At 39.2% G+C, this 25,858-nt stretch overlaps 1 protein-coding gene across 1 annotated transcript in view; it reads left to right on the forward strand.

Annotated features, from left to right (window-relative positions):
- Positions 1-25,858, forward strand: part of CDK5RAP1 (CDK5 regulatory subunit associated protein 1) — a 39,681-nt gene that overhangs the window by 12,210 nt on the left and 1,613 nt on the right. Inside the window, 6 exon segments of the mRNA XM_023725317.1 lie at positions 4,284-4,514; positions 7,071-7,168; positions 7,846-7,901; positions 11,866-11,996; positions 14,280-14,429; positions 22,666-22,806. Of these exon segments, the coding sequence (XP_023581085.1) occupies positions 4,284-4,514; positions 7,071-7,168; positions 7,846-7,901; positions 11,866-11,996; positions 14,280-14,429; positions 22,666-22,806 (807 nt within the window).

Genomic DNA, 25,858 nt, shown 5'->3' on the forward strand with positions numbered 1-25,858 from the left:
TAGTTTCTCATGAAACAGTAGTACACATATTGTTTTATGACATTGATTAATAACCCTGCAACATGTCAACCCTCTAACTTCTCAACCTTTTTTTTTTGGTGAAAATACACATAGCTAAAGATACACCATTTCAAAAATTTCTACATGCACAGTTCAGTGACATTGACTATGCTCTTCTAATTGTGCTGCTATTCTTACTTAAGATGAAGGCTTACAGAACAAAATAGTTTCTAATTTAACAGTTACTACACATGTTGCCTTATGACAATGGTTAACAGTCTCACAACACATCAACAATATCCTTACTCAACCTTGGGTTCCCTGTCACCAGCTTCCTTGTCCCCTTCTGCCTTCTGGCCCTTGTCACTGGACCTCTGGACCTCAAAATTCCCCCTTTTGATCAGGATTCTTCTATAGACTCTTTGATCAAAATGTTTAGTAATGGTAGCTGGGCACCATCCAATTCTTCTGGTCTTATGGCAGAGGAGGCAGTTGTTCATGGAGGCAATTAGCCACACATTCCATATTCTCCTATTCCTGACTCTCCTTCCTCTATTGCTCCAGGTAAATAGAGACCAATTGTTGTGCCTTGGATGGCTGCTTGCAAGCTTTTAAGACCCCAGGCACTACACAATGCACTAGGAGGAAGAACAGAAGCACTAAACATGTTATTAGGCCAGTTAACTGGGATGTCCCATGAAACCATGGCCCTAAACCTCCAAACCAAAGAAGCAAATCCCATGCGGGGTTTGGTTTACATAAGCAGCCTCAGAAGCTACTCCTTTTTTTTTCTTTTGTCATTCTTGTAAATATATTTATCACAACTTCTGCCAATTCAGTTTTTTGCAGGTATATCTCTTGTTCATTTTATCACTGAACCAGCTCACTAGGTGAGGAACAGAATAGATGAGGGGAGTGAGTTGGATCTGATGCCAGCGGGGAGAAATATGCTCCTTTCTTCCTCATACTAGCTGGTCTTCAGTTCTTCAGGGAGGTCTCCCTAGCTCCAGGCCTGAACCTTTCAGTGCTGCAAAAGAAGACGCTAGGTGGGGATATGGAGCTTTTCTTCCACTGGGGCCTTCCTGTTTCCTTACTTGCTTGGCTCAGGAACCATGAGAGAGGGCGAGAGTAGCCTTTGCTCTAATTCTCAAACAGCAGTTTGCCTTCATTCTTACTCCTGGCGGTGCTCTTTGTCTTCTCCCATACCCAGATTCTCTGTTCCCTGATTTGGTCTCTGGCTGCTCACAGCTACTTTCCTTATTCCCTCCCCTTTACAGAGTGCTTCCTCTCCCCTCTCAGCTATATGAGTACCAAAACTCACTCCTTCAAGATAGAGACATTCTGTTTAAATAGATTGAGATATGACAAAAACTCCATAACCCTTTTAGGGTAGTTGCATATAAAGAAAAGAACTTAACATTCAAATGAATCGTAGAGAATTCAAGACCATTGACTTGTGGAAAAATAAGGTTCTATGTTATGTTTTAAAGTATCTGTTAGTCACTTACTTATTTTGCTTATAGAGTGACTTTTTAAAAGGTTTTTTTTCATTAAAATTTTAAGGCAACAATTGGAAAAAGAATAAAATACTGTGCTTTTAATAGAATGTTTATTCATTCCAATAATGGTTATTGATTGGAAGTCATCCTAGTAAGCAGCTCTTTTTTTTCCTAGTCTCTTTTTTTAATGAAAAAAATTTTAAATACATAGAAAAGAGAGAGGATAATATAACACCCTCCAAACCTAACAATCACCTGAATTTATTACATTTTATTTGCTGCATCTGTTTTTTTTTGTGTTGTTGTCGATAAAGTATTTCAAAGTATAGCATGGCATTTTACCCTTAAGTAATTGAGCATCTCTAAAATATAAGGATATTTTCAATACCATTCGTTCTTCTAACAAGATTAACAAGTTATTAAATATCATATTTCAATCCATCTATATTCAGATTTTTCCCAGCTGTCTCATAACTTACTGCATTTGGTTGCTATGTCTTTTTGTATGTGTGCATATTTTACTTAATTTTTTTGTTTTGCTTTTTTTTTTTTTCAAATAAGCTTTTTGTTTTGGAATAACTTTAAATGTATAGAAAAGCTATAAAGAGAGTAGAGAGAATTTCCTCTAATGTTAACTTTCACTAACTTTGCTATATTTGTCAAAACTGAGAGATTATCATTGGTACATTACTATTAACTGAACTTCAGACTTTATTTGATTTAACTAGTTTTTCCACTTTTTAAAAATAATAAAAACTCAAAGAAATTGAAACATAAGGTTTATTCTGAGCGGTTATTCTCTATGCATATGGGGAGATCATTCTGGTTCCAAAAAAGAGCAAATGGCTAGAAGTAGGCTGGTTACAGTGATGCTTATAAAGAGGAGGGAGAAGAATAGAAGATGAACCGTTGGCTAATCTTAACATGATTGATTGAACCCTGCCCTCCCCTTTTTACTGATATCAACTGATACCAGGTCACAAAGTGGTCTCTGGCCCTCTACCCACCTGTAGCCATGATAAAAAATCCAAAAAAACCAACCTGTTGCCCTCGTAGCTTTTGAAATTTAAATTAAGTAAGCCTGGTTTCGAACTGGAAAGAAAAGATTAGCGATTTTGGGTGAAAAAAGGCCGATGGCAGGATTAATTTTGGGTCAGTAATATTTTTATGGTTAATACTTGGTTTCTTGGGTAAGAAAAACCTTAAAATCAAAGTAAGATGTCTTATTGATTTTTCTCTTTGATATACTAATATCTTTTTGTTATAGGATCCAATCCAGGATCCACATTGTATTTAGTATATTCTGCTTTTTAAGTTAACATTATGTCATAATTTGTAAAAATACATAATCTTTATGGAGACTAGAGTCCTGACAACTAAATGTATCGCATAATCCTGAATTGAGATTCTGACTAGGGGGTGAAAAAAAAGACGTAAAGGAGGTTATTTGGACAGTTGGTAAAATTTGATTTAAGAAATGTAGATTAGATAATAGTATTGTATTAGTATTTCTGATTTCAATAATTGTTCTGTGGTTATGTAAGAGAATGTTCTTTTTAGGAAGTACATACTGAAGTATTTAGGGGTATAAAACAGTGTGATACCTACAATTTATTCTCAAAAGACTCAGAAAAATGTGTGCATGTTTGTGTGTGTGTGTGTGTGTGTGTGTGTGTGGAGAGAGAGAACCGTGTGTGACTGATAAAGCAAATAGGGCATAATGTTAACAATTAATGAATCTGGGCAAAGGGTATATGGGAATTCTTTGTACTATTCTTGCAGTTTTTCAGTAAGTTTGAAATTATGTCAGAATAAAGTTACAAAAAATAGTCTTTATAGCAGCCACTAATTTTTTTCTTTCTGAAATTTTCTAATGCATATTATCGAACACACAGACAAGGGAAAGACTAGTACAGTAAATACAATCATAAACATTTTGTCATATTTGCTTTATCTGTCTATATGAATACATACTTTTTTTCTAGACCATTTGAAAGGAAGTTGTAGACATCCGGCCACTTAACCCCTGGATACTTCAGCATGCATCACCTAAGAAAAGGAGTTTTTCCCTTCATAACTCTAATACCATTATCATATCTAGGAAAATTAACAGTGTTCTATAGAATCTAAAATGCAGTCCATATTCAAAATTTCTCAATTGTCCCAAAAACATCTCTTATTGCTGTTTTATTTCCAAGTGAAGATCCAGTCAAGATCAGTGCATTTGCGTTTGGCTGTTATAGCTCTTTGGGTCTTAATCTAGAACAGCCCCTTCACTTTTTTTTTGGCCGTTTGTTTTAAGTGACACATTAATGTTTTGAAGAGATCAGATGAGTATCTCCTAGAATGTCCCACATTTTAGATTGCTGTGATTTCCTCGTGTTGTCATTTAATGTGTTCTGAATTCCGGTAAATGAAGTTAATTGTAAAAGCTTGACTTGCTTTAGATTAAGTATTTTGGCAAGAATACTTCATAGGCAATGACTGTATAACATTCAATTGACAGAATGTCATAAATTAACCATTATTGTTGGACATTGAGTTTGCTGCCAGTTTTTTGCTATTTAAAGAATGTTTTGAAGGTTAATTTTTACATAAGACTTTTTTCTGAAGTTCAGTTCTTTAGACAAGATTCCCAGTCATGAAATTACTGGTTTAAAGGCAGAACATATATATGAATGGCTCTTGGTAGATTCAGTTGATTTCTAAATTAGTGATTTGGCGTGAAGGTACCCACCAAGTTTTAAAAAGTTGCCTCCAGTATTTTTGTTTTTCTTTTTTCAGGGGCTAAAAGAAGTGACACTCCTTGGTCAGAATGTTAATAGTTTTCGGGACAATTCAGAGGTCCAGTTCAACAATGCAGTGCCTACCAGCCTTAGCCGTGGCTTCACTACCAACTATAAAACCAAGCAAGGAGGGCTTCGTTTTGCTCACCTTCTGGATCAAGTCTCCAGAGTAGATCCTGAAATGAGGATCCGTTTCACCTCTCCCCATCCCAAGGACTTTCCTGATGAGGTGGGTGTTGACAATTAAGTGTGTAAAGGTGGTAGACTGATACTGTAGACATCCATCCACTTAACCCCTGGATACTTCAGCATGCGTCACCTAAGAAGAGGAGTTTTTCCCTTTATAACTCTAATACCATTATCATACCTAGGAAAATTAACTGTGGTCTATAGAATCTAAAATGCAGTCCATATTCAAAATTTCTCAGTTGTCCCGAAAACATCTCTTGTTGCTGTTTTATTTCCAAGTCAGTAGGGATGCAACCCAGTAGGGATGCAACAGAGACCTTGAATCCTACTCAGGGAGTCCTGTGTATTGCTGTATAGCCCTCTGAATCCACTAGCCCTTTGGAAAAATAAACTCCACCAAGGTGGGGGTGGAATAAGATAGATATTGAATGGGAAGTTAAGGTCACCTGTGGGACCATGAGGGCTGTGCAGAAAGCTTTTATTACAAGGTGGCAGCTGTGTGGTGGTGATAGTGGTGGTAATAGTGGTGCGGGGAGGACAGGAAGAATGGCAGTGTGAAGCCCAGATGTTGACTTTAGACTTGGGTTCAAATCCCAGCTCTTCCACTGTTTTACCAGTGTGACTTCATCAACTTGTCATCTTCATCTGTAAAATGGGGTGAATAATTACCTCCTGTTTAGGATTGTTGTGAAATAGATACCATGTATCCAAGACACTTAGCATAGTGTCTGATGTAGAGTAGGTACCCCACATGAGAAACCATTGTTTTGCAGGTTTTTTGTTTTGGTGAAGTGTCTGTTTAAGTCTTTTGCCCTCACTCTTAACCATTTCCCCTCTGGATTATTTGTCTTCTTATTGAGTTGTAAAAGTTCTTTATGTATTGTGGATACAAATCCTTTGTCAGATGTATGTTTTCAAATATTTTCTCCCAGTTTCAGTTTCTTGATGGTAACTTTTAAAAGAACAGAAGATTTTAATTTTGTTGAAGTCTTCGAAAATCTGAGACAATTATAAAGATTTTCTATGTTTATTCCAGAAGTTTTGTACTTTCAGCTTTTATGTTTAGGTCTAAGGTCCTTTTCAGTTTAATTTTTTATATGGTATGAGGTAGAGGTGGAGGGTCTTTTTTTTTCTCATATGATTACCCAGCACCATTTATTGAAAATATTATCCTTTTTGAATTGAATTTTGTTGGCATCTTTGGCATCAGTTGGCTCTGTATGTGTAGACCTATTTCTGGATTCTTCTGTTCCATTGGTCTGCATGTCAAACTGTACTTTAGTACTATACTGTTGATTTATGTGGTCTTGAAAACAGGTAGTATAAGTCCTCACACTTTGTTCTTTTTCAAGAGTATTTTGCCCAGTCTAGGTCCTTTGTATTTGCATATAAATTTTAGACTCAGCTTCTCAATTTTAACCAAAAAACCTGCTGGGATTTTGTCTGGGATTGTATGAATTCTGTAGATCAGTTTGGGGAGAATGGGCAATTTAACAGTGTTGAGTTTTTTAATACATGAACGTGATTTATCTCTACATTTATTTAGATCTTTTAAAATTTCTTTCAGTAATGTTTTGTAGTTTTCAATGTGGAGGTTTTGCACATCTTCTGTTAAATTTATTCATAAGTATTTTATGTTTTTTAATGTTATTGTCAGTGGGATTTTTCTTAAGATGGTGGGAGCTAGTACTGTCTCTTGACCCAAGCATTATTGAAACTTTACATTTCAATTTCCAAATATCTTATAAATAAAATTTGCCTTAATTTTTTAATTAATTAAACAATGTGTACAGATATATATATATATTCACCAAACACACACAAAGTCCCTGTAGATTAGAAGCAAAGTGGCAGGCTGTACACCTATTTATTAAAAAAAAGTAGGATTTTAAAGAAAAATAGGAAAAATTACACCACAGTTAAATAAGAATTTGAATAAAAATTTTAAATGTGGCCAGAACAGGCATTCTGGCTTTGTTAGGTAGTTACTAGTAGAATACAGAAGGTTATTGACAAAATCAGGGACAAATTCTAGATTTTTTTCTAGACTTCTCATCTTACTATTATATTTAGAACCTCCTATCCTATTTGGGATTTCTAGAAAGAAAAATAGCCAGTTTCCAAGTTGTATAAGCTTCAGGAGAAAGGAATTATCATTCATATTTGGACTTTCCAGCATCTTAGTGTAGTCCTTACACTTAATAGATGCTCTTTAAGTGTTTGGTGAATGAATGATAAAGCACTTGTTAGTTAGCTTGTAAGTTAGATAAACAAAAAGCCATTTTTACCCTTTAGCTTGCTGACCCTTGTATCAGTGCTGTCTGTAAACAGACCCATGTCTTGAATTTAACTTGAAGTTGGCTTGTTTTCTTCTCTCCATTCTTATAAAGCAAAGATGTCATCAGCTGAAATATCTGGGACAGACAGAATGGGGCTTGAGCAAAAGTAAGGGTTCTGAGTAATTCACGTGTTTGGTTAAATCAGCTTCTTAATTATTTGAAAATTAATGTTGATGAGAAATGGTGGGGGTTTCATTTGTTTCTGCAAGATTCTTTGGTGAGACTTTGATGACCCATAATGTGTTCTATTTGATCAGGTTCTGCAGCTGATTCATGAGAGAGACAACATCTGTAAGCAGATCCATCTGCCAGCCCAGAGTGGAAGCAGCCGTGTATTGGAGGCCATGCACAGGGGGTCAGGCTTGCTTGGGGAGAAGGGAATACCACACCTTTCCATGTTTCCTTAATGACCAAATGCTATCTGTATTGCTAGGCACCTAGCACAGAGTGTGGCGCATAGTAGCTGCTCAATACAATAAATATTTTGATATTGGACATTGGACCCACAGACATTGGAACTTGCTTCTGCTCACTTCATAAGCATAGACCAAAGACTGGATCATGCATTTCATTTGTTTACCATGTTTTTTCCCCTAAGCCTAAGCACCTACTGTGTGGCACACTGTGAGATTTTAATCTTCTAATTTTTAACATTAAAATTTTTTATGTCTCAGAATGTAAATATAGCTATACATGTGTTTACTTACTTTGGGAATAATAAGAATTGCAGAGATAATGACTGAAAAGAGAATGTGACCCATAGCAAGCTGTATGGAACTAGTGGTTTGCTTTGTTTTCTGTATTTGTGGACAAAGAGTTTTAGAGATCCTCTTAAATGTTTAATCTGTCTTGATTCATTAATTAAATAAAAAAGGCAGTTTAAAATAATTTATGTACTTGGACTAAAAATTCATAGGCCCTAGATTAGATTACAGTATAGAGTTTGGATTAAAAGAGCTCTTTTGACCAGATACTTTTAGCACTGATTTAAAGAAGTTTACATAGGCCTTTTCTTTTTGTTGTTTATTGCAGATATTCAAGAGAAGCATATGTGGAGTTGATTCACCATATCAGGGAATCTATTCCAGGTGCATTTAAGAAACATATTCTCTGATCAAAAGGGGTAAAATGTAGAACAGAATTTAAAATTCTTATGAAATCCAGGCTTTATGAAACTATTGCCCTGAGATAATCTTTAAACCTTAAACCAAAAATATCCTCTGAAGTATTCTTTAAATCAGACAATTGTTGTTGTTGTTAGGTGCCGTCGAGTTGGTTCTGACTCATAATGACCCTATGTACAACAGAATGAAACCCTGCCCGGTTCTGTGCCATCCTCACAATCATTGCTGTGTTTGAGCCCATTGTTGCAGCCACTGTATCAGTCCATCTCATTGAGGGTCTTTCTCTTTTTTGCTGACCCTCTACTTTATGAAGCATGATGTCCTTCTCCAGGGACTGGTCCCTCCTAATAACATGTCCAAAAAATATGAGATGAAGTCTTGCCATTCTTGCTTCTAAGGAGCATTCTGGCTGTATTTCTTCAAAGACAGATTTGTTTGTTCTTTTGGCAGCCCATGGTATGTTAAATATTCTTCGCCAGCACCATAATTCAAAGGCATCAGTTCTTCTTCAGGCTTCCTTACTCATGGTCCAGCTTTCACATGCAGATGAGGTGATTGAAAACACCATGGCTTGGGTCACATGTGCCTTAGTTGTTAAAGTGACATGTTTGCTTTTCAACACTTTAAAAAGGTCTTTTGCAGCAGATTTGCCCGATGCAATATGTTGTTTGATTTCTTGACTGCTGCTTCCATGAGCGCTGATTGCAGATCCAAGTAAAATGAAATCCTTGACAACTTCAGTCTTTTCTCCATTTATCATGATGTTGCTTATTTGCTCAGTTATGAGAATTTTTGTTTTGTTTATGTTGAGATATAATCCATACTAAAGGCTATAGTCTTTGATCTTCACCAGTAAGTGCTTCAAGTCCTCTTCGCTTTCAGCAAGCAAAGTTGTGTCATCTGTATATCGCAGGTTGTTAATGAGTCTTCCTCCAATCCTGATGCCCCTTTCTTCATATATTCCAGGTTCTTGGATTACTTGCTTAGCATACAGATTGGATAAGTATGGTGAAAGGATACAACCCTGACACACACTTTTCCTGACTTTAATCCGCGTAGTATCCACTTGTTCTGTTCTAATCACTGCTTCTTGGTCTGTGTACAGGTTCCTCATAAACACAATTAAGTGTTCTGGAATTCCCATTCTTCACAATGTTATCCATAATTTGTTATGATGCACACAGTTGAGTGCCTTTCCATAGTCAATAAAACACAGGTAAACATCTTTTTGGTATTCTCTGCTTTCAGCCAGGATCCATCTGACATCAACAATAATATCCCTTGTTCCACATCCTCTTCTGAATCCAGCTTGAATTTCTGACAGTTCCTTGTCGATGTACTGCTGCAACCACTTTTGAATGATCTTCAGCAAAATTTTACTTGTGTGTGATATTAATGATAATTGTTAGATGATCTCCGCATTCTGTTGGATCACTTTTTTTTGGAATAGGAATAAATATGGATCTCTTCCAGTTGATTGGTCAGGTGGCTGTCTTCCAAATTTCTTGGCATAGACGAGTGAGCACTTCAGTGCTGCATCCATTTGTTGAAACATCTCAACTGGTATTCCATCAATTCCCGGAGCCTTGTTTTTTGCCAGTGCCTTCAGTGCAGCTTGGACTTCTTCCTTCATTACCATCGGTTCTTGATCATATGCTACTTCCTGAAATGATTGAATATCTACCAGTTCTTTTTGGTACAGTGCCTCTGTGTATTCCTTCCATCTTCTTTTCGATGCTTCCTGCATCATTCAATATTTTGCCCATAGAAGCCTTCAAAATTACAACTAATGGCTTGGAGTTTTTCTTCAGTTCTTTCAGCTTGAGAAATAGCAAGTGTGTTCTTCCCTTTTAGTTTTCTAATTGCGGATCTTTTCACATGTCATTGTAATACTTTGTCTTCTAGAGCTGCCCTTCGAAATCCTCTGTTCAGCGCTTTTACTTCATCATTTCTTCTGTTTGCTTTAGCTACTTGACTTTCAAGAGCAAGTTTCACAGTCTTTTCTGACATCCATTTTGGTCTTTTCTTTCCTGTCTTTTTAATAACCTCTTGTTTGCTTCATGTATAATGTCCTTAATGTCATTCCACAACTCATCTGGTCTTCGGTCGTTAGTGTTCAGTGCGTCAAATCTGTTCTTGAGATGGTCTCTAAATTCAGGTGGGAAACCAAACAATACTTTAGCTTAGTTAGTAAAGACTGTCTGCCTTGAGCATTGTGCACTTTTAAGAACTATCTGTATGGGATCAAATTGCCGACAAGAACTATAAAGATTAAATAGGAAGTTTAGGAGGCAGTGAGTTTATGCTAATGGCAGAGGAACAATTCAGAAAAGGAGAGTGAGAATGATTGCACAACTTGAAGAATGTAATCAGTGTCACTGAATTATACATGTAGAAACTGTTGAACTGGTGAATGTTCTGCTGTGTATATTCTCAATAACAACAACTAAAACTGAAATAAGTGTAAAAAAATGAAAAAGAAACATTCTGCTGAATGAGCTTGCTTCTCCATCAGTAACGACAATCTTCTTGGTCAGATACAGGTACCCACCAATGCCTGTGATAGTTCTTGCAGCACCATTTTACATTTCTTTTGCTCCTCTTCAGTTCTCTCTTTCTCCTGCTCTTTCTTTATAGCTTCGTGATTTTGTTTATATCTTGGTCCTGCTAGAAATACTCAAAGGTGTGGCTCACCTTATGGCCTCAAAGTTAAAGAGATTCATTTTCTATACTCTGTGTTTCTGAACTTGTGGGAGTGACCTTATTCCTTCTTGTAAGCTGGCAAAGTTATGGTCTAAATTAGTTCTGATTTGGTGGCAGTTGTTATCTTTTAAAACACGTGCTTTTTCTAACTAGCTTTTTGACAACTCATTACTGTAAATTTTAGAGATTATTTCCTTGTTATCTTAACCTTTATTTACTCCCCCCCTTTTTTTTGCATGACCTCTAATACGTGGCTGCTTCTGCTCTGACTGGCAGATGGATCTGTTTCTCTTTTTTCTTCCTCCTAATAAAATTACTCTGTAATCTTGGTTTAGATTTGGTTAACAGTATCTACATTCCCTTTGGAATTTCTAATTATTTTCACTTGTGTATGCACAAATGCTTTCATTTTGAGAGGGCAGTATGGTGTGGACGCTAGGTACACTGGCTTCAGGTCAGGCTCCAGTATTATAGGCTGTGTGACCACAGATAAGACACTTCACTTCTCTGGGCCTTGGTTTCCTCAGCTATAAAATGGAGTTAATAACACTTACTTCATCGGATTGTTGGAATAATTAAATAGATTAAATTAAATAGTAAATTCTGGCACACAGTAAGTATTCGGGGCCCTGGTGGCACAGTGGTTAAGAGCTTGGCTGCTAACCAAAGGTTGACAGTTCAAATCCATCAGCCGCTCCTTGGAAACCCTATGGGGCAGTTCTACTCTGTACTATAGGGTTGCTATAGGGTCACTATGAGTTGGAATCGGTTAGACGGCTACGGCTTTTTCAGTAAGTATTCAGTAGGTGATAGTTATTACTTACTGCCTTAAATAAAAAATATGTCAAATGAATGTCAAAGGTATATTTTTGTATGAGACACTGCAAGGTTTTCACTAGTAAAAACAGAATCAATTTGAAAATGTGGTCTCTTTGTGTCCTTAAATCCAGCATTTGAAATGAAAATACTTTTCTTGTACCAAGGGGAACATTGACTGAGAAGCCAGGCTCTGACGTGGGAACATTGTGGATAGGCAGGCCTATCCCCCCTTGAGCTGTAAATCCCCTCTCGCTCTGTAGTGACTATTCTGTTTTACTTGCACACATGCTGAATAGCTCCAGGGAAAGCATTACAATCGATTTTCCTCGTCTGTAATCCACAAATACCAAAGGCCTCTGTTGAAGGTAAGTAGCAGCAACTTATTATTCTTTATTATGTGTGGCAGGTGTGAGCCTCAGCAGCGATTTCATTGCTGGCTTTTGTGGTGAGACTGAGGAAGATCACCTCCAGACAGTGTCTTTACTTCGGGAAGTTCAGTACAACATGGGCTTCCTCTTTGCCTACAGCATGAGACAGGTGAGCCCTGGGGTGGAGGAGCTATGTCTCCCTTGGGACTGACATCATTCCTGAGCAGTGTTGGGTTCATTATAGACAACTGGGCAGAAAAGAAAGTGGCAGCAGGACAGTCCGTGAGGAGCCTCAAGGATTTTACTCTTCACTTCTTTCTTGTTTTCTAACCAACTGTGTCTGCTCTTTGACACAGTTCAACAATTTGAGATGAAAAAAGATTACTTGTGCCAATATTTCCCTTCTTTAGAATATTTTGAATTAAGTTTAGGTTGTTTAGAATTTGGATTTAGAGGGAGGGAGACTATTCTTTACAAGACACTTAACTTGACATGCAGAACTTTTTAACAGATGTGATTTCTTTTACAGAGGCCTCTTGTCAGCCCCTAGCCATCCTTCCAGCCATACAACTTTCCGTTTTCCTTGGCCAAGTGAACCCACTGTTACTCACTTTGGAGTTTTCCTTATAACACAGATGGCCAGGAAAACGAAGCAGAAGGTGATTAGGAGAGAGAGGGAGAATAATGCATTATTTCCTACAGAGAGGGGATAGTCTCGGTCTGCTGCCATTTTCTTGGTGGTAAGGATGGATTTGCATGTGTCACTCTTCATTCTCCGAGTCACCTTGAGGACAGCATGCCTTGTGTTTGGACTGTAGGTTGAGGAGCCCGTCTGGCCATGGGGTTTAGGAAAACTGACTGACAAAGACTGAACCCATGATACTAGCCTCAGCGTCACTGAGCTGCCGTTAACCAAGCTAATTCATTTCTTTTAAAGCCCACTGCCTAGTGTTGTATAGGCATGTAAGCAGGCCAATGTGTAGGTTCATGTCTCTTTCACAGAATTATTTTAGGGATGAAGGTTCAGAGGAGCTGTTGGTTTACTGTTTACTTTTTCCACAGATGTCCCAAATATGCAATAAAAATTCTTTATAATGCTGGGGTTGGGAGATGGGTTTTCATTGTGTGGTGGAAGCATATTCTATGAGCACTGAATGTGAGTATTCACTTTGAGATCTAATTCCTAATTCTAGATTAAGATTTTAGAGACTTAATCAAGTAGCATAGTGAGTAAGAGCAAAGCCTCAAATTGTGGCTTTACCCCATATTAGCTATGCAACCTTCCACAAAGTCCTTGGTTTTCTCGTCTGTGAAATTGGAATAATGCTAGCACCAACTTCATGGGGTTGTTTTGAGGATTAAATAAAATAATATGTATAAGGCACTTAGAATGGTACCTTGCACATAGTAAGTACACAGTAGAGGTATTGTTCTTGTTGTTGTTTATAATGAGACAGAGTGGAGTAAACGCTGCAGACGTTTTAGAATTCTTCACCCATACTCCATTTTCCTCTGGACTTGGTAGTTCTCTCAAAGGCATATTGGTTTGAATGTCCATACTTCTGTGTATAGACTTTCCTTTTAATGGACAGTTTTGTCTAGGTCAGTGATTCTCCAGCTGTAGTGAACATGAGCACGTGTACATAACAGCATATAAATGTATACACACTGTGGTTTTGGGTGATTTAAGGGATTTACGAGAATAAATTTCCTTTTTCTTTTTTGACTGGGTAATACATGTTCAGGATATAAAATTCAAAAGGTCAAAATTGTACATATGAGACATAGTTCTTCCTTTTCATGTTTCTACTTTTTCAGTTCCTTTCCTGAAGGCAGATGCTCTTAACAATTTTTGTATAACCTTCCGAAGATATTTCATGTATTTATAAACATACTTATTCTTTCTACACCAAAGGTATCATTTTATACATGTTGATCTGTACCTTATTTATTTCTGTTAGTAGTATATTTTGGAGAGCAATCCATGTCAGTATGTATAGTTACCTCATTCTTTTTAACAGCTGCCTAGTATTCCATTGTATAGATAAACCATAATTTACTAGTTACCTGTTGATAGACATTTAAAATGTTTTGCATTTTACATCTTTATAAACAGTGCTGCAATGAGTAACCTAGTACATGAGCCATTTAGCATACATACAAATGTAATCTTATGATGATAAATATCAAGAGTAATTTTGAGACTTTGATTTTCATTTCATGTGCTAAATTTAAAATCTAACCTTTGTAAAAATGTGACGTCACTCTACTATAGAGAGTTATAGTTTTCTCTTGGGATGCTTCCGGAGTCAGAGAACACTCTTGGCATTGCTTGGATCTCTGTACATGTGCCTGTAATTTGCAGGTGGAATGAACATGGTCCCCCTCTGTGTCTCAAGAATGGTTTCTACAAGTCTTTGGTGACCTCCATTTTTTTTTTTTTTTAAAATAGAAGACACGGGCGTATCACAGGCTGCAGGATGATGTCCCGGGAGAGGTAAAAATAAGACGTTTGGAGGAACTCATCACTGTCTTCCGAGAAGAAGCAACAACAGCCAACAAAACCTCTGTGGGCTGTGCCCAGCTGGTGCTGGTGGAGGGGGTAAGGCCATATGCATTATACATATTTTTTGTTTTTTAGGATAAAGTATGTCTTTCCATTTATTTAGATCTTTGATTTCTTTTATCAGACTTTTTTAGTTTTCAGCATACAAGTCCTGTGCTTGTTTTGTTAGGTTTCCAAAACAAAAACAAAAACAAAACCTGTTGCCAGCAAGTTGATTCCGACTCATAGCGACCCTAAGTATTTCATTTTTTTAAGTGACTGTAAATGGTATTGTACTTTAAAATTCAGTGTCCACGTGTTCATTACTCAGATAGAAATACTGTTAATTTTTGTATGTTTATCTTGTATCCTGAGACCTTGCCGAGCTCGCTTAATAGTTCTAGGAGTTTTTTTAAACAGTTTCCTTGTGATTTTCTACGTGGGAAGTCTCCAGGGGTGAAGGGAGATGCACCTGATTTTATTCATTTCCTGTTCTTGTAGGTGGGAGACTGTCCCAGTGTGTTAAGAGTTCTGTTGGGAGAATGAGTATCCTGTGTTGTGACTTTTCCTCCTGTTACTCCTGGTGTAGAGAGAAGTTCATATCTTTTCGTCTGTATCTTTGGTCAGTTCAGTACTGGCCAGTGGGTGTTGACCTCTGTCTCCTTCATGCAGCCCAGAGCTGGTTCTGACACAGGCTTTACCTAGGTATAGGAGAAACTTGTGCTTACTAGAGAGCTGCAGAGTGGAGGATCTTATTCAATCTTAATCTGACGTATGTTTCTCTGATTAGTATTTTAAGGACTGCACTGCTTTCTGTGTCTTTGATTATTTAATAATAACAGCATATAGTTGGAGCTTAATTTTCTAAAGGTAAATTATGTGCCCTGTGATGGTTAAGATTGTGTGTCAACTTGGCTGGGCCATGATTCTCTGTGTTTTAATGTAATCACTCCCATGATTGAATATACTGTGAGTAGCCAATCAGATGAAAGGGAGCTTCCTTGGGGGTGTGGCTGGCATCTGTATATAAGCAGATGTTCTGGCTTTTTGCTCTCTCTGGATCCTGCGGCTGCTTCCTGTTGTCTCATCTCCCGTTCTTGGGACTTGAGCTGTCAGCTTATCTGCCGAACCTGGGATTCGTCGATCTGCACAGCCTGTGAGTGGGAGCCCTGCTCTCCGACCTTCTGATCTTGGGCTTGCCAGCTTCTGCAGCTGTGTGACTTAGGAGAGGCCTCTAACCTGATCCATGGACATGGGACGTTCTAGCCTGTACAATCGCGTGAGCTGTTTCCTTGATATAATCTCTCTCTCTGTATATACTTATACACCTTACTGGTTTTGCTTCTCTAGAGAACCCAGCCTAAGACATGCCCTTTGGATTGTCTTTGGTCAGTTGTTTTAACTCCAGACAAGGCACTCAACATGTATAATGTAAGACTCTTGCAACAGTGTACTTCTGTTTTTCCCCCATTACTTTTTTTTTAAATTGCCAGATTGAATTTTAGTGTTACTCAAACATTAAAAATTAAAAAATGCGGCTATGGGTATACAGTGCAAAGTCACAAGGTTTTTTTTTAATCTAGCGTCAGTTCTGATTTAGAACTAGTGATGTGTAAGATTTAAAAGTAACTGAGTATTATAAATGTTATGATTCTATGTGCTGTATAAGAAAATTTCTATTACAGAATTCTGAAAATATTAAAATAACATTTTCTCAGGTACCAGCAAAGAAGGAGGAGATTTTTTAATTTGAGGGTGGAATAGGACTGGGGGAGCTGATGGGAGAAACTGAAATTCATCCGCTGTCACACTCTTTGGTCAAAAGTTAAGCAATTTGAGAAGACAATCTGTATTGTTCTACTGCTGGAGAGAGCATGATTCTTAAGTAGGTTTTCCCAACATTTTCCGCAAGCCCTAAAATTCACTCAAGAGAAAGAGATCAACTTAAATGTATAAAAAGATGGAAAAAAACATCAGTCCATCCATACAGCTCCTATTCAGGAGTATTCAATGGCAGTGTGCTGATACTCTCTCCCAATTTGGTGACCATGGCGTCGTACACCTACAGCTGGTTGCCGTGGCACTCGGGCCCACACTTGCTGGAGTTAACACTTGGAGCAGGGGTAGAAGCAGCCCAGGCAGCTCTTCTCTAGGCAGTCACACAGATCCATGTCATTGCAAATTAGCCTGCCACTTTTGTCATATTTTCTCATAACCTTGCATTTCACAGAACAATACTCATTCTTCTTTGACATACAGCTTTCTTTTTCTGCTGCTTGTTTTAGGATTGAAGTCTTCTTTCTACCTGTGGTCCAGGGTTTTGAAATGCCAAACATTTTAACTGCTGCTCTATTTGTTGCACTTGTATCTGTCCAATTTGACAGGAAAACGTTGATCTGTGTGTTAAGTGGAATTTTTTTTCAGATAGTTCACTCATTACCGATCATGGTCCAGGCTCATCTCTAGGCTCAGCTGGGCCCCAGCCCTTATCTGTTGTGCTGTTACCATAGATTTTTACTTCTGCATCCCAAAATACATTGTTTTGTATACCAGTTATATATATTATTGTTCTATATATATATTATTTACTGTTTCTGACATTCTTCATTCCTTTGTGTACATTCAAGTTTCCATCTGGTATCGTTTTCTTTGTGCTTGAAAAAACTTCCTTATCATTTCTTGTAATGCAGGTCTTTTAGTAATGAATCCACCTAGCTTTTGTTTGTCTGAAAAGGTCTGTATTTCACCTTCATTTTTAAAAACAAATTTCCCTGGGTATCAAATTCTAGGTTGACACTTAAAGATTTCATTTCACTGTCTTCTGATTTACATAGTTCTGATGAGAAATCTGAGGTCATTCTTATCTTTTTTTCTCTGTACATAAAATGCCTTTTTTTTTCTTTATGCGTTTAAGATTCTTGCTTTATCACTTAGGAATTTGATGTGTCTTGGCATGGTTTTCTTTGTGTTTACCTCTTTGTATTTTCTTTGGGGTTTGGTGAGGCTTCTTAGTTTGTGGGTTTATCAAATTTGGAAAATTTTATCTGTTGCTTCTTTAGGTATTTTTTCTGTACTCCCTTTCTCACCCCTTTTTGCATCTCTTTCTGTCTCTCCAATTACATGTTTGTTCACCTACTTGATATTGTTCCATGGGTTACTGAGAGTGTTCTTTTTTTCTCCTGTCTTTTATTTAGTTTCTGTACTTCACTTTGCATAGTTTCTTTTGCTGTGTCTTCAAGTTCCTTGTTATTTTCTTTGGCAGTGTCTAACCTGCTGTTACACTGAATTTTTAATTTTTTTTTTTAAATATTTTTGTTTTTGGTGAAGATTTATACAGTAGTTTAGGTTCTCATTCAACAATTTCTACACAAGTTGTTCACTAACATTGGTTATGTTCTTCACAATGCATGACCATTCTCATTATTTCCGTTCTGGATGTTCCGTTTGCATTAATCTGGTTTCCCTGCCCCCTGTTACCATTGAATTTTATGTTTTAGATATGTTCTTATCTGTAAGTTACATTGGTTCTTGTATGTCTTCCACTTCTCTTCTATGTCTTTCATTTCTTACTATTTTCTTTAAATATTTCTTTAAATAGTTGTAATAGTTGTTTCTAATGTCTTTGTGTGCTGTTTCCAGCATTGCTTTCATTTCTCGATCTGTTTCTGTTGACTGATTTTTTCCTGATTATGGATCACATTTTCCTGTTTCTTGGTATACTAGTAATTTTTTATTGGATAATGGACGTTGTGAAGTTCATTTTTGTGTGTCTGGATTTTGCATTGGGCTTTGTTCTGACAGGCAGTTGAGTTACTTGTTGCTCAGTAAGTTTTTAAGCTTTGTTATGCTAGGAATAATTTTGCCTCACTACTAATGTGTGGCCCTTCCGAACTGTATGAACTCAGGGAACTGTTCAGCTGACAGCTCCTGGGTCAGTGTCTTTGCCTGACCTAGAGTTTCACTCTACACATGCATGTGTTAGTATTCAGCCGACTCAAGGGGACTGTCTTAGTTATCTAGTACTGCTATAACAAATGCCATGAGTGGGTGACTTTAATGAACAGAAATTTATTTTTTCACGGCTTAGGAGGCTAGAAGTCCAAATTCAGGGCATGGGCCCTAGGGAAAGGCTTTCTCTGTCAGCTCTGGGGAAGGTCCATGTCTCTTTTCAGCTTCTGTTCCTTTGTTCCTTGGTGTGGCATCTGTCTTGCCCCATCCATTGGTTCTTCCTTGCTTCTGTGCCTAATCTGCTCTTTTCTTATGTCTTGGAAGTGATTGGCTTAAGACACACCCTACACTGATATGGCCTCATTAACATAACAAAGAAAAACTTGCCAAATGGGATTATATCCACAGATATAAACCAAAAAACCAAACCCTTTGCTATCGAGTTGATTCCAACTCATAGTGACCCTATAGGACAGAGTAGATCTGCTGCGTAGGTTTTCCAAGGTTGTAATCTTTATGAAAGCAGACTGCTATATCTTTCCCGTATAGCGGCTGGTGGGTTTGAACTGCCTACCTTTCGGTTAGCAGCGGAGTGCTTAACCACTGTGCCACCAGGGTTCCTTTCCACAGGTATAAAACCAAAACCCAAACCAAACCCATTGCCGTTGAGTCGATTCCAACTCATAGTGACCCTGTAGGACAGAGTAGAACTGCCCCAAAGGGTTATAGGGGTTATATATTTTTTGGGGGACACAATTTGGTCCATAACAGGGACCCTTAATGTGTATTTTTTGGAGCTGTTTTTTTTCTTGCTTAGCTCTTTCCTCTCTCGAACTCTGCTCCACAATTTCTTGCTGTCTCAGACTTCCTGAATTCTGATCCCTGTCTCCTCAATTCACAGAAAACTGCCATGCTCTGCCTGAGATACCTCTCCCTGCTGTGTATGTTTGTATCTGGTATGTGCCTTCTGGCAGAAAACACAGGCATTTGGATGACTCACATCATTTGTGTTCCTTCTCTCAAGGAATCATGGTCTTGCACAGTCTCTTGTCCAATGTCTGAAAATTGTTGTTTCATGTATTTTGTCCAGTTTCCTGGTTATTTAAGATGGGTGGGTAAGTTTGGTTCTTGTCACTCCATCATGAGAATATACATGAGAAAGCCTCTTTCCTGGTCATTTAAGACTGGCGGGTAAGTTTGGTTCTTGTCACTCCATCATGAGAATATACATGAGAAAGCCTCATATATATTCTAGAAATTAATCCCATCACCTCCTGCTATAACACCCTTGTAAATTTCCCCCATATTGAAAGAAGATTGATCTATGTGATCAGTAGAGTATTGTAGAAGTGATGATACGGGCTTCTCCATAGGGCTGCCTGAGGGTCCTGACACAGCAGCTGGTTTCCCTGAGAGTGAGTGGTTCAAGAGGGGGAAAAGGAGAGAGGGAGAAAGCCTCATATATATTCTAGAAATTAATCCCATCATGGTGGTTTTATTGTCTTCTTGGCCCTGTCTTCTACCAGTTGTGTTGGCTTTGAGTCTGCCTGTTTAGTAGGGGCAGTTTACCTAGGCCAGATAACCCTAGAACATTCCTGAGTGACTACTGTGAGACAGGGTAAATTGAAAGTTGGTTTGCCAAGTGTATCACATGTAAGTCTCTGGCTTCAGGCTTGTTGGAGGTCCATTCTTGTAGAAGGTAATTCTGTAGTCAAAGACTTCTTTGACTGATTCATTCGTTAACGTATAGTCAGCAAAATTTTATTGAGTTCCTGCTGTGTGTTATGTGCTGTTCTTGTTGTTGATGAAGCAGCCACCAAATACCAAAACCAAACCCATTTCTGTGGAGTCGATTCCGACTTATGGTGACCCTATAGGACAGAATAGGACTGCCCCATAGGGTTTCAAAGGAGCACCTGGTGGATTCGAACTGCCGATCTTTTAGTTAGCAGCTGTAGCTCTTAACCACTATGCCACCAGGGTTTCCAATGCAGCAGCACTGGTTGTTTAGTTTTCAGTGATTTCTTGGAATGCTCTATGGATAAGACCATTGGGGTTCTGAAATAGATAAAGCACAGTTTCTGCTTTCCAAGACCTTATGGCCATGACAGATTAATAAACAGATCAGGACTGTTTCAGTATAATAAAATCAGTGCCTTGATAAAGGAGGATGCTCAGTGCTTGTTCCTCTTTACCCAATCTGCTTGCTGTGCTCTGCTCTCAACCTTTAAAGATGGGTGAGAACAGTTCCCGACCATTCAGAGGGCCAGGCTTTTTCCTGTTATTTCTCACCTGTTGCTCTGTTCACATTATATGTTGTGGTCAGGGGTCTTAGGAACACTGCTAATTTTCTGTCCTTTTCAGGGGCGTCCACTGAAAGTTAGCTGAAACCTCAGGATGATTGCCCTGAATTGAGCCGTATAATTAGAGCTAGGCTTACATCTTGAGTTTGATATTCACTACCTTAGTGACCTTAGGCAAGTTCCTTAACTTCTCTGAGTCTGTCCTCTTTTGTAGATGGAGCTAACAATACCTATCTGTTAGACTGTTTAATCTTTCATTCAACAAATACTTCTTGCATGCCTAAAATGTACCAGGCACTGTTCTAGATATTAGAAACACACAGGCCTCTTATGAAGCTTATGCATTATTTAGGAGAGACAGACTTCAAACAAATACATGTTGTATTAGAAGGTAAGAGGTGTTAAGGAGAAAAAATAAAACAAGGAAGGGAATGTATTAGTTATTGATTAACCCATGGCCATTGTGTCAATTTTGAGTCATAGTGCCCATATAGGACAGAGTAGAACTGCCCCATAGGGTTTCCAAGGCTGTAATCTTTATGGGAGCAGACTGTCTCATCTTTCTCCTGTGGAGCTGCTGATGAGTTCAAACTACAAACCTTTTGCTTAGGAGCTGAGCATTTAACCACTGTGCTACCAAGGCTCCTTAGTTACCGATTGCTGTGTAACAAATTACTATAAAACTTAGTAGCCTAAAACAATAAGCATTTTTTATTTTACATAGTTTTTGAGGGTCAGGAATCTGGGAGTGGCTTAGCTGGCTTGGTTCTCATGAAGTTGTAGTAAAGCTGTTGGCCAGGGCTGCTGTCATCTGGAGGCTGAACTGGAGCTAGAGGATCCACCTTCAAGCTAATTCACATGGATGTTGTCAGGCCTCAGTTCTTTGCTGACTGTTGGCCAGAGGCCTCAGTTCCTTGCTGACTGTTGGCCAGAGGCCTCAGTTCCTTGCTGCTGATATAAAATGCTGATGACCACCATGCACCCCTATTCACGTCTTCTCCCCCTGTAGTAGTCAGTCTCTAAGAGGGCCCCCAGTGATTGCCACCTCCTGCTATAACACCCTTGTAAATTTCCCCCATATTGAAAGAAGATTGATCTATGTGATCAGTAGAGTATTGTAGAAGTGATGATACGGGCTTCTCCATAGGGCTGCCTGAGGGTCCTGACACAGCAGCTGGTTTCCCTGAGAGTGAGTGGTTCAAGAGGGGGAAAAGGAGAGAGGGAGACAGTGAACATGAAGAGTCCAAGATGGAAGCTGGAAGCTCCAGTCTTTTTTGACTTAATCTCAGAAGTGACGTATCATCACTTCTCCATTATTCTACTGCTCACATCGATCAACCTTCTTTCATTCTGGGATGGGACTGTACAAGAATGTGTATACAAGGAGACAGGGATCACTGGGGCCATCTTGGAGGCAAGCTATCATGGGGGCAAAGGAGTAGGTAGGGGTGCATGGTGGTCATTTAGCATCTTATATCAGTGATGGGGAAGATGTCACCAAGAAGGTGACGTTTGAGGAGAAACCCGAAGGAAGTAAGGTGAGCCATGTCATATCTGGGGAAAGACTATCTGAAGCAGAGGAAATAGCAAGTTCAATGATCATGAGGCAGGAGCAAGCTTGGAATGTTGGAGGAACAGAAAAGAGGTAAATGTGGCTAGAGCAGAGTGAGTGAGAGGGAGACAGTGGCAGATGTAGAGAGACAGGTAAAGGGCCCCAGATCATTGAGAGCCTCATAGGCCATTTTAAGGTTATTTATTTTTAATCTGAGTGAGGTGGGAGGTATGACATATCCAGCTTACCTTTTGAAAGATTACTGTGGTTATTATATTGAGAATACACCATAGAGGGGAAAAGGTGAAAGCAGGGAGGTAATTAGGAGGCTGTTGGAAAAGTCTGGTGTTAAAGTTAAGAGGGTAAAGAGGCAATGGATATAAAGTACCTGGCACAGTGTCTGGCACATAGTAGACAGAATATATATTGTAGTTCCATTCCCCTTAAAAATTTGTGTACCTAAAGGTACCCTTCTTTGTTCTTTCTGCAGCTCAGTAAACGCTCTGCCACTGACCTGTGCGGCCGAAATGATGGAAACCTTAAGGTGATCTTCCCTGATACCGAGATGGAGGATGTCAGTAACCCTGGGCTTAGGGTCAGAGCCCAGCCTGGGGACTATGTCCTGGTGAAGGTAAGGTGTCCTTTTGGGTTTTTGGTTTGTACTGTGAAAATGAATGTTGGATAATTTGGGAGACAAAATTTTTTCCTGGAGAAGTTCTTTAGTAAGATAAAATCCCTTCTCAGTGGTTTTCTCAACTTGTACAACAGAAGGGCACCTTGGATTGGATTTTAGACTGCTCCTAACTAATGCCCTTTTATTTTTCTTTTTCTCTCTCCTGCCCTGGAAGTCTTCTTTGAGGGAACTTGGTGAAGTTGGAGTGTAGCATGTAGTTTCTGCTGCAGAGAGGCCAGGAAGTGTAGGTGATTTTGAGTTAATTGACAGTGGCCTCTGTCAGAGATCAGCATACTGTTTGTGATCTCTGAGGCCCCAGGCACCCCTAACTTACCTCAAGTTCCCTGGGTCCCATTCCTAGAATAGGAGGTCTAGCTGCATGGCTATGGGATTTCCCCTTCCTTCTCTTTCACTGAGGGTATTCTTCCTTTCTTCCATCCTTCTGTTTCTTCCTTCATCCTTCTATCTCTTTTCACACTGTTACACGTCTAGTACTGCCATCTTCCTTTTTTTCTGATCCTTATGTCCATTTTGCCCTGGAACCAGAAGTTAGCAGGGCCTACTAATGAGGTAGCCAGAAGCACAGATATTTCTCCAACACTGAGGACATTTGCAAAAGAGAGAGAGATGAGAGGGTGATGAATTTTCCACTGATGATCAGTGTTACCTCCTACTCCTCATTCCTTAAAGCCTCACCCTCTACTTTGCTTTCCTGTCCTTGTTTCTGTCACCTCGATCTTGAGTTATGGAAGTCATGGCCCATTGCTTGCATCTGAGGGAGGCTCATTCCCCTAGCATGTAACTTCTGTGGACTGGTGTGATCTAAGGTCTAAAATTAAGGCCCAATATTATGTGCTACCTTGCAATCTGGTGAAATTGGGAGGGCCTACAATGGCCTAACTGCAAGTTCTGCTCCCTATTCTGTTCCCATGGGTAAGTTCTCCAGCCAAACAACCCTTCTATCAAGGAGACCAGGCATAGTTCCTACTTATCCCTGCATAGCAGGTTTCACTTCACTGCTAGTCCATGGAATTATTCAAACAAGGCAGTTACATCCTCCTGTGGGAGCCAGGGAGCACTATACCTCTTGACACTACAAAGTTTGCCTCCCACAGCCGCTGGTTGTTCACTCTGTTCCTGAGTGCAACCTCCATGTTGCCCTGCATGGCATGTGGTGTCTTCCTCCCCCAGGCTGTGAGTGTATATGACTAATAAACTGCTCTTGATCTCATCTGTCCTGTGTTGGGTGTCAGGTGTCATGTGTTATAAGAATCCCTCCCTCACCAAAAGGGTGAATTGGAGGCAATTAGATCAACTGGCCTGGAAATTTTACCACCCCTCAGAACTTTTCTGTTCCTGTGGGAACTATCGTCTGTGTTCTATCCATCTGACAGAATGTAGAACACAACCAGTTCATTGACTGGGGACTTCATGACCCAGTGCCTTCTGTCCTTGACCTGACTGGGGATTATCTTACTTAAACATTACCTAGGAATTTCCTTACCGGAGTGATTCCTGTTAGTCGGCAGTGTTGTTGATCTGGAAGCAACCTCTCGCGTGCTTCTCCATTTGCTCATTTTTTAAAAAATCATTGTGACATTATCTTGTTTCCTTATTTCTTTGTCTTCTGAAGATTCGCTTCTTTGCTTATTAATTGTTCTCCCATACCTTCTCCTGCTGTCACTCACTGCACCTAAGGGTTTCTTGACAAAAGGGGTTAGGTTGGTTGGTCGAGTTGTGTTAGTATGGTATTTTCTTGTGAAATGGAGAAGTTCCATTTGGGAAGAAAGATAGAAAGGTGATGCTGTGTTCCTTAGTACTCTTTGTTCCCGAGTGGCATATACCCCACAAGTGAGACTTGGTGGAAGGATAGGTGTGAAGGAAGAGCTGTGAACAGGCGCCTGTTGCTGCTCTCCCTCTGTTGCTCATCTTTGCTGCTTGCTTGTTCTCCTAGCTTACAGTCTCTGGGCTGCATTAGAACCACTCCCGGGTCCTCACTTGATCATCACCCCTTCCTCTGTGGTGCTTGTTTGACTAAATCTCAACCCTGGTGAAACCAGTTACCTGCTTACTTTGTTTCTGCACCCAAGCAGCTGAACATTGCTAGGGAAGAAGCGTAGTTAAGCTGTATTGCACAGATTCGATTACATAGTGGTGTTAAAAAACTCAATGTAGTGGCTTAAATAAGATAGGCGTTCTCTGACATAAAAATCTGGACTGATCATTGTGATGGCTCCATGATCATTAGGGGTCCAGACTCCTTCTCTCTTTTGCTCTTCTGTGTGTGGTCTCTATTTCCAAGGTCACTTCATGATCCAAGACAGCTGCTCTAGCTCCAGCCATCATGCCCATATATATTCTGGCTAGCACAAAGGAGAAAAAACGGAAGAGAAGGGCATGTTCTTTCCCATTCAGGACACTTCCCAGAAGTTACACACACCATTTCCTCCATAGTAACACACCATGTCAGGCTGCAAAACAGCAGAAATGTGGTCTTTGTTCTGAATGACCCTGTGCCCAGCTAAAATTGGGATTTCTGTTACAAAGGAAGAGGAGGAGAAATGTTGGGGAACAAGTAACAGTCTCTGCCACATGAGCTGACTGCATTCACTTCACATTCATGACCATAAAACTCAAATGGGCATGCACCATGGCCCTGAAATCCTGTTCCTACTATATTTCCCAAGAAAATTGACTTTCCCACTCTCTCCTTAAATCTCCATCGATCTACTTAGCTCCTATTCTCAGCTGATGTCTTTGCTTCATACTTAATAGAGAAAATAGGTACGATCAAATAAAACGCATTGTCTCACCATTATTTCTACCAGCTCACTCACATCTCCACCCACATATGCTGTCTTCTCTCTTGGGACTGTGTAAGAAGCATCCGCATCTTTTAATGTCAGCACTGTCCCTTGTGCCTTCAATTCTGTCCCTTCTCATCCTCTTAAGAGATTTCTTTTTATCTGCCTTCTTGCTTGCATCTTTTTTTTTTTTTTTAATTTTATTT

Source organism: Trichechus manatus, unplaced genomic scaffold, assembly GCF_000243295.1.
Source record: "Trichechus manatus latirostris isolate Lorelei unplaced genomic scaffold, TriManLat1.0 scaffold00008, whole genome shotgun sequence".
Taxonomy (NCBI): domain Eukaryota; kingdom Metazoa; phylum Chordata; class Mammalia; order Sirenia; family Trichechidae; genus Trichechus; species Trichechus manatus.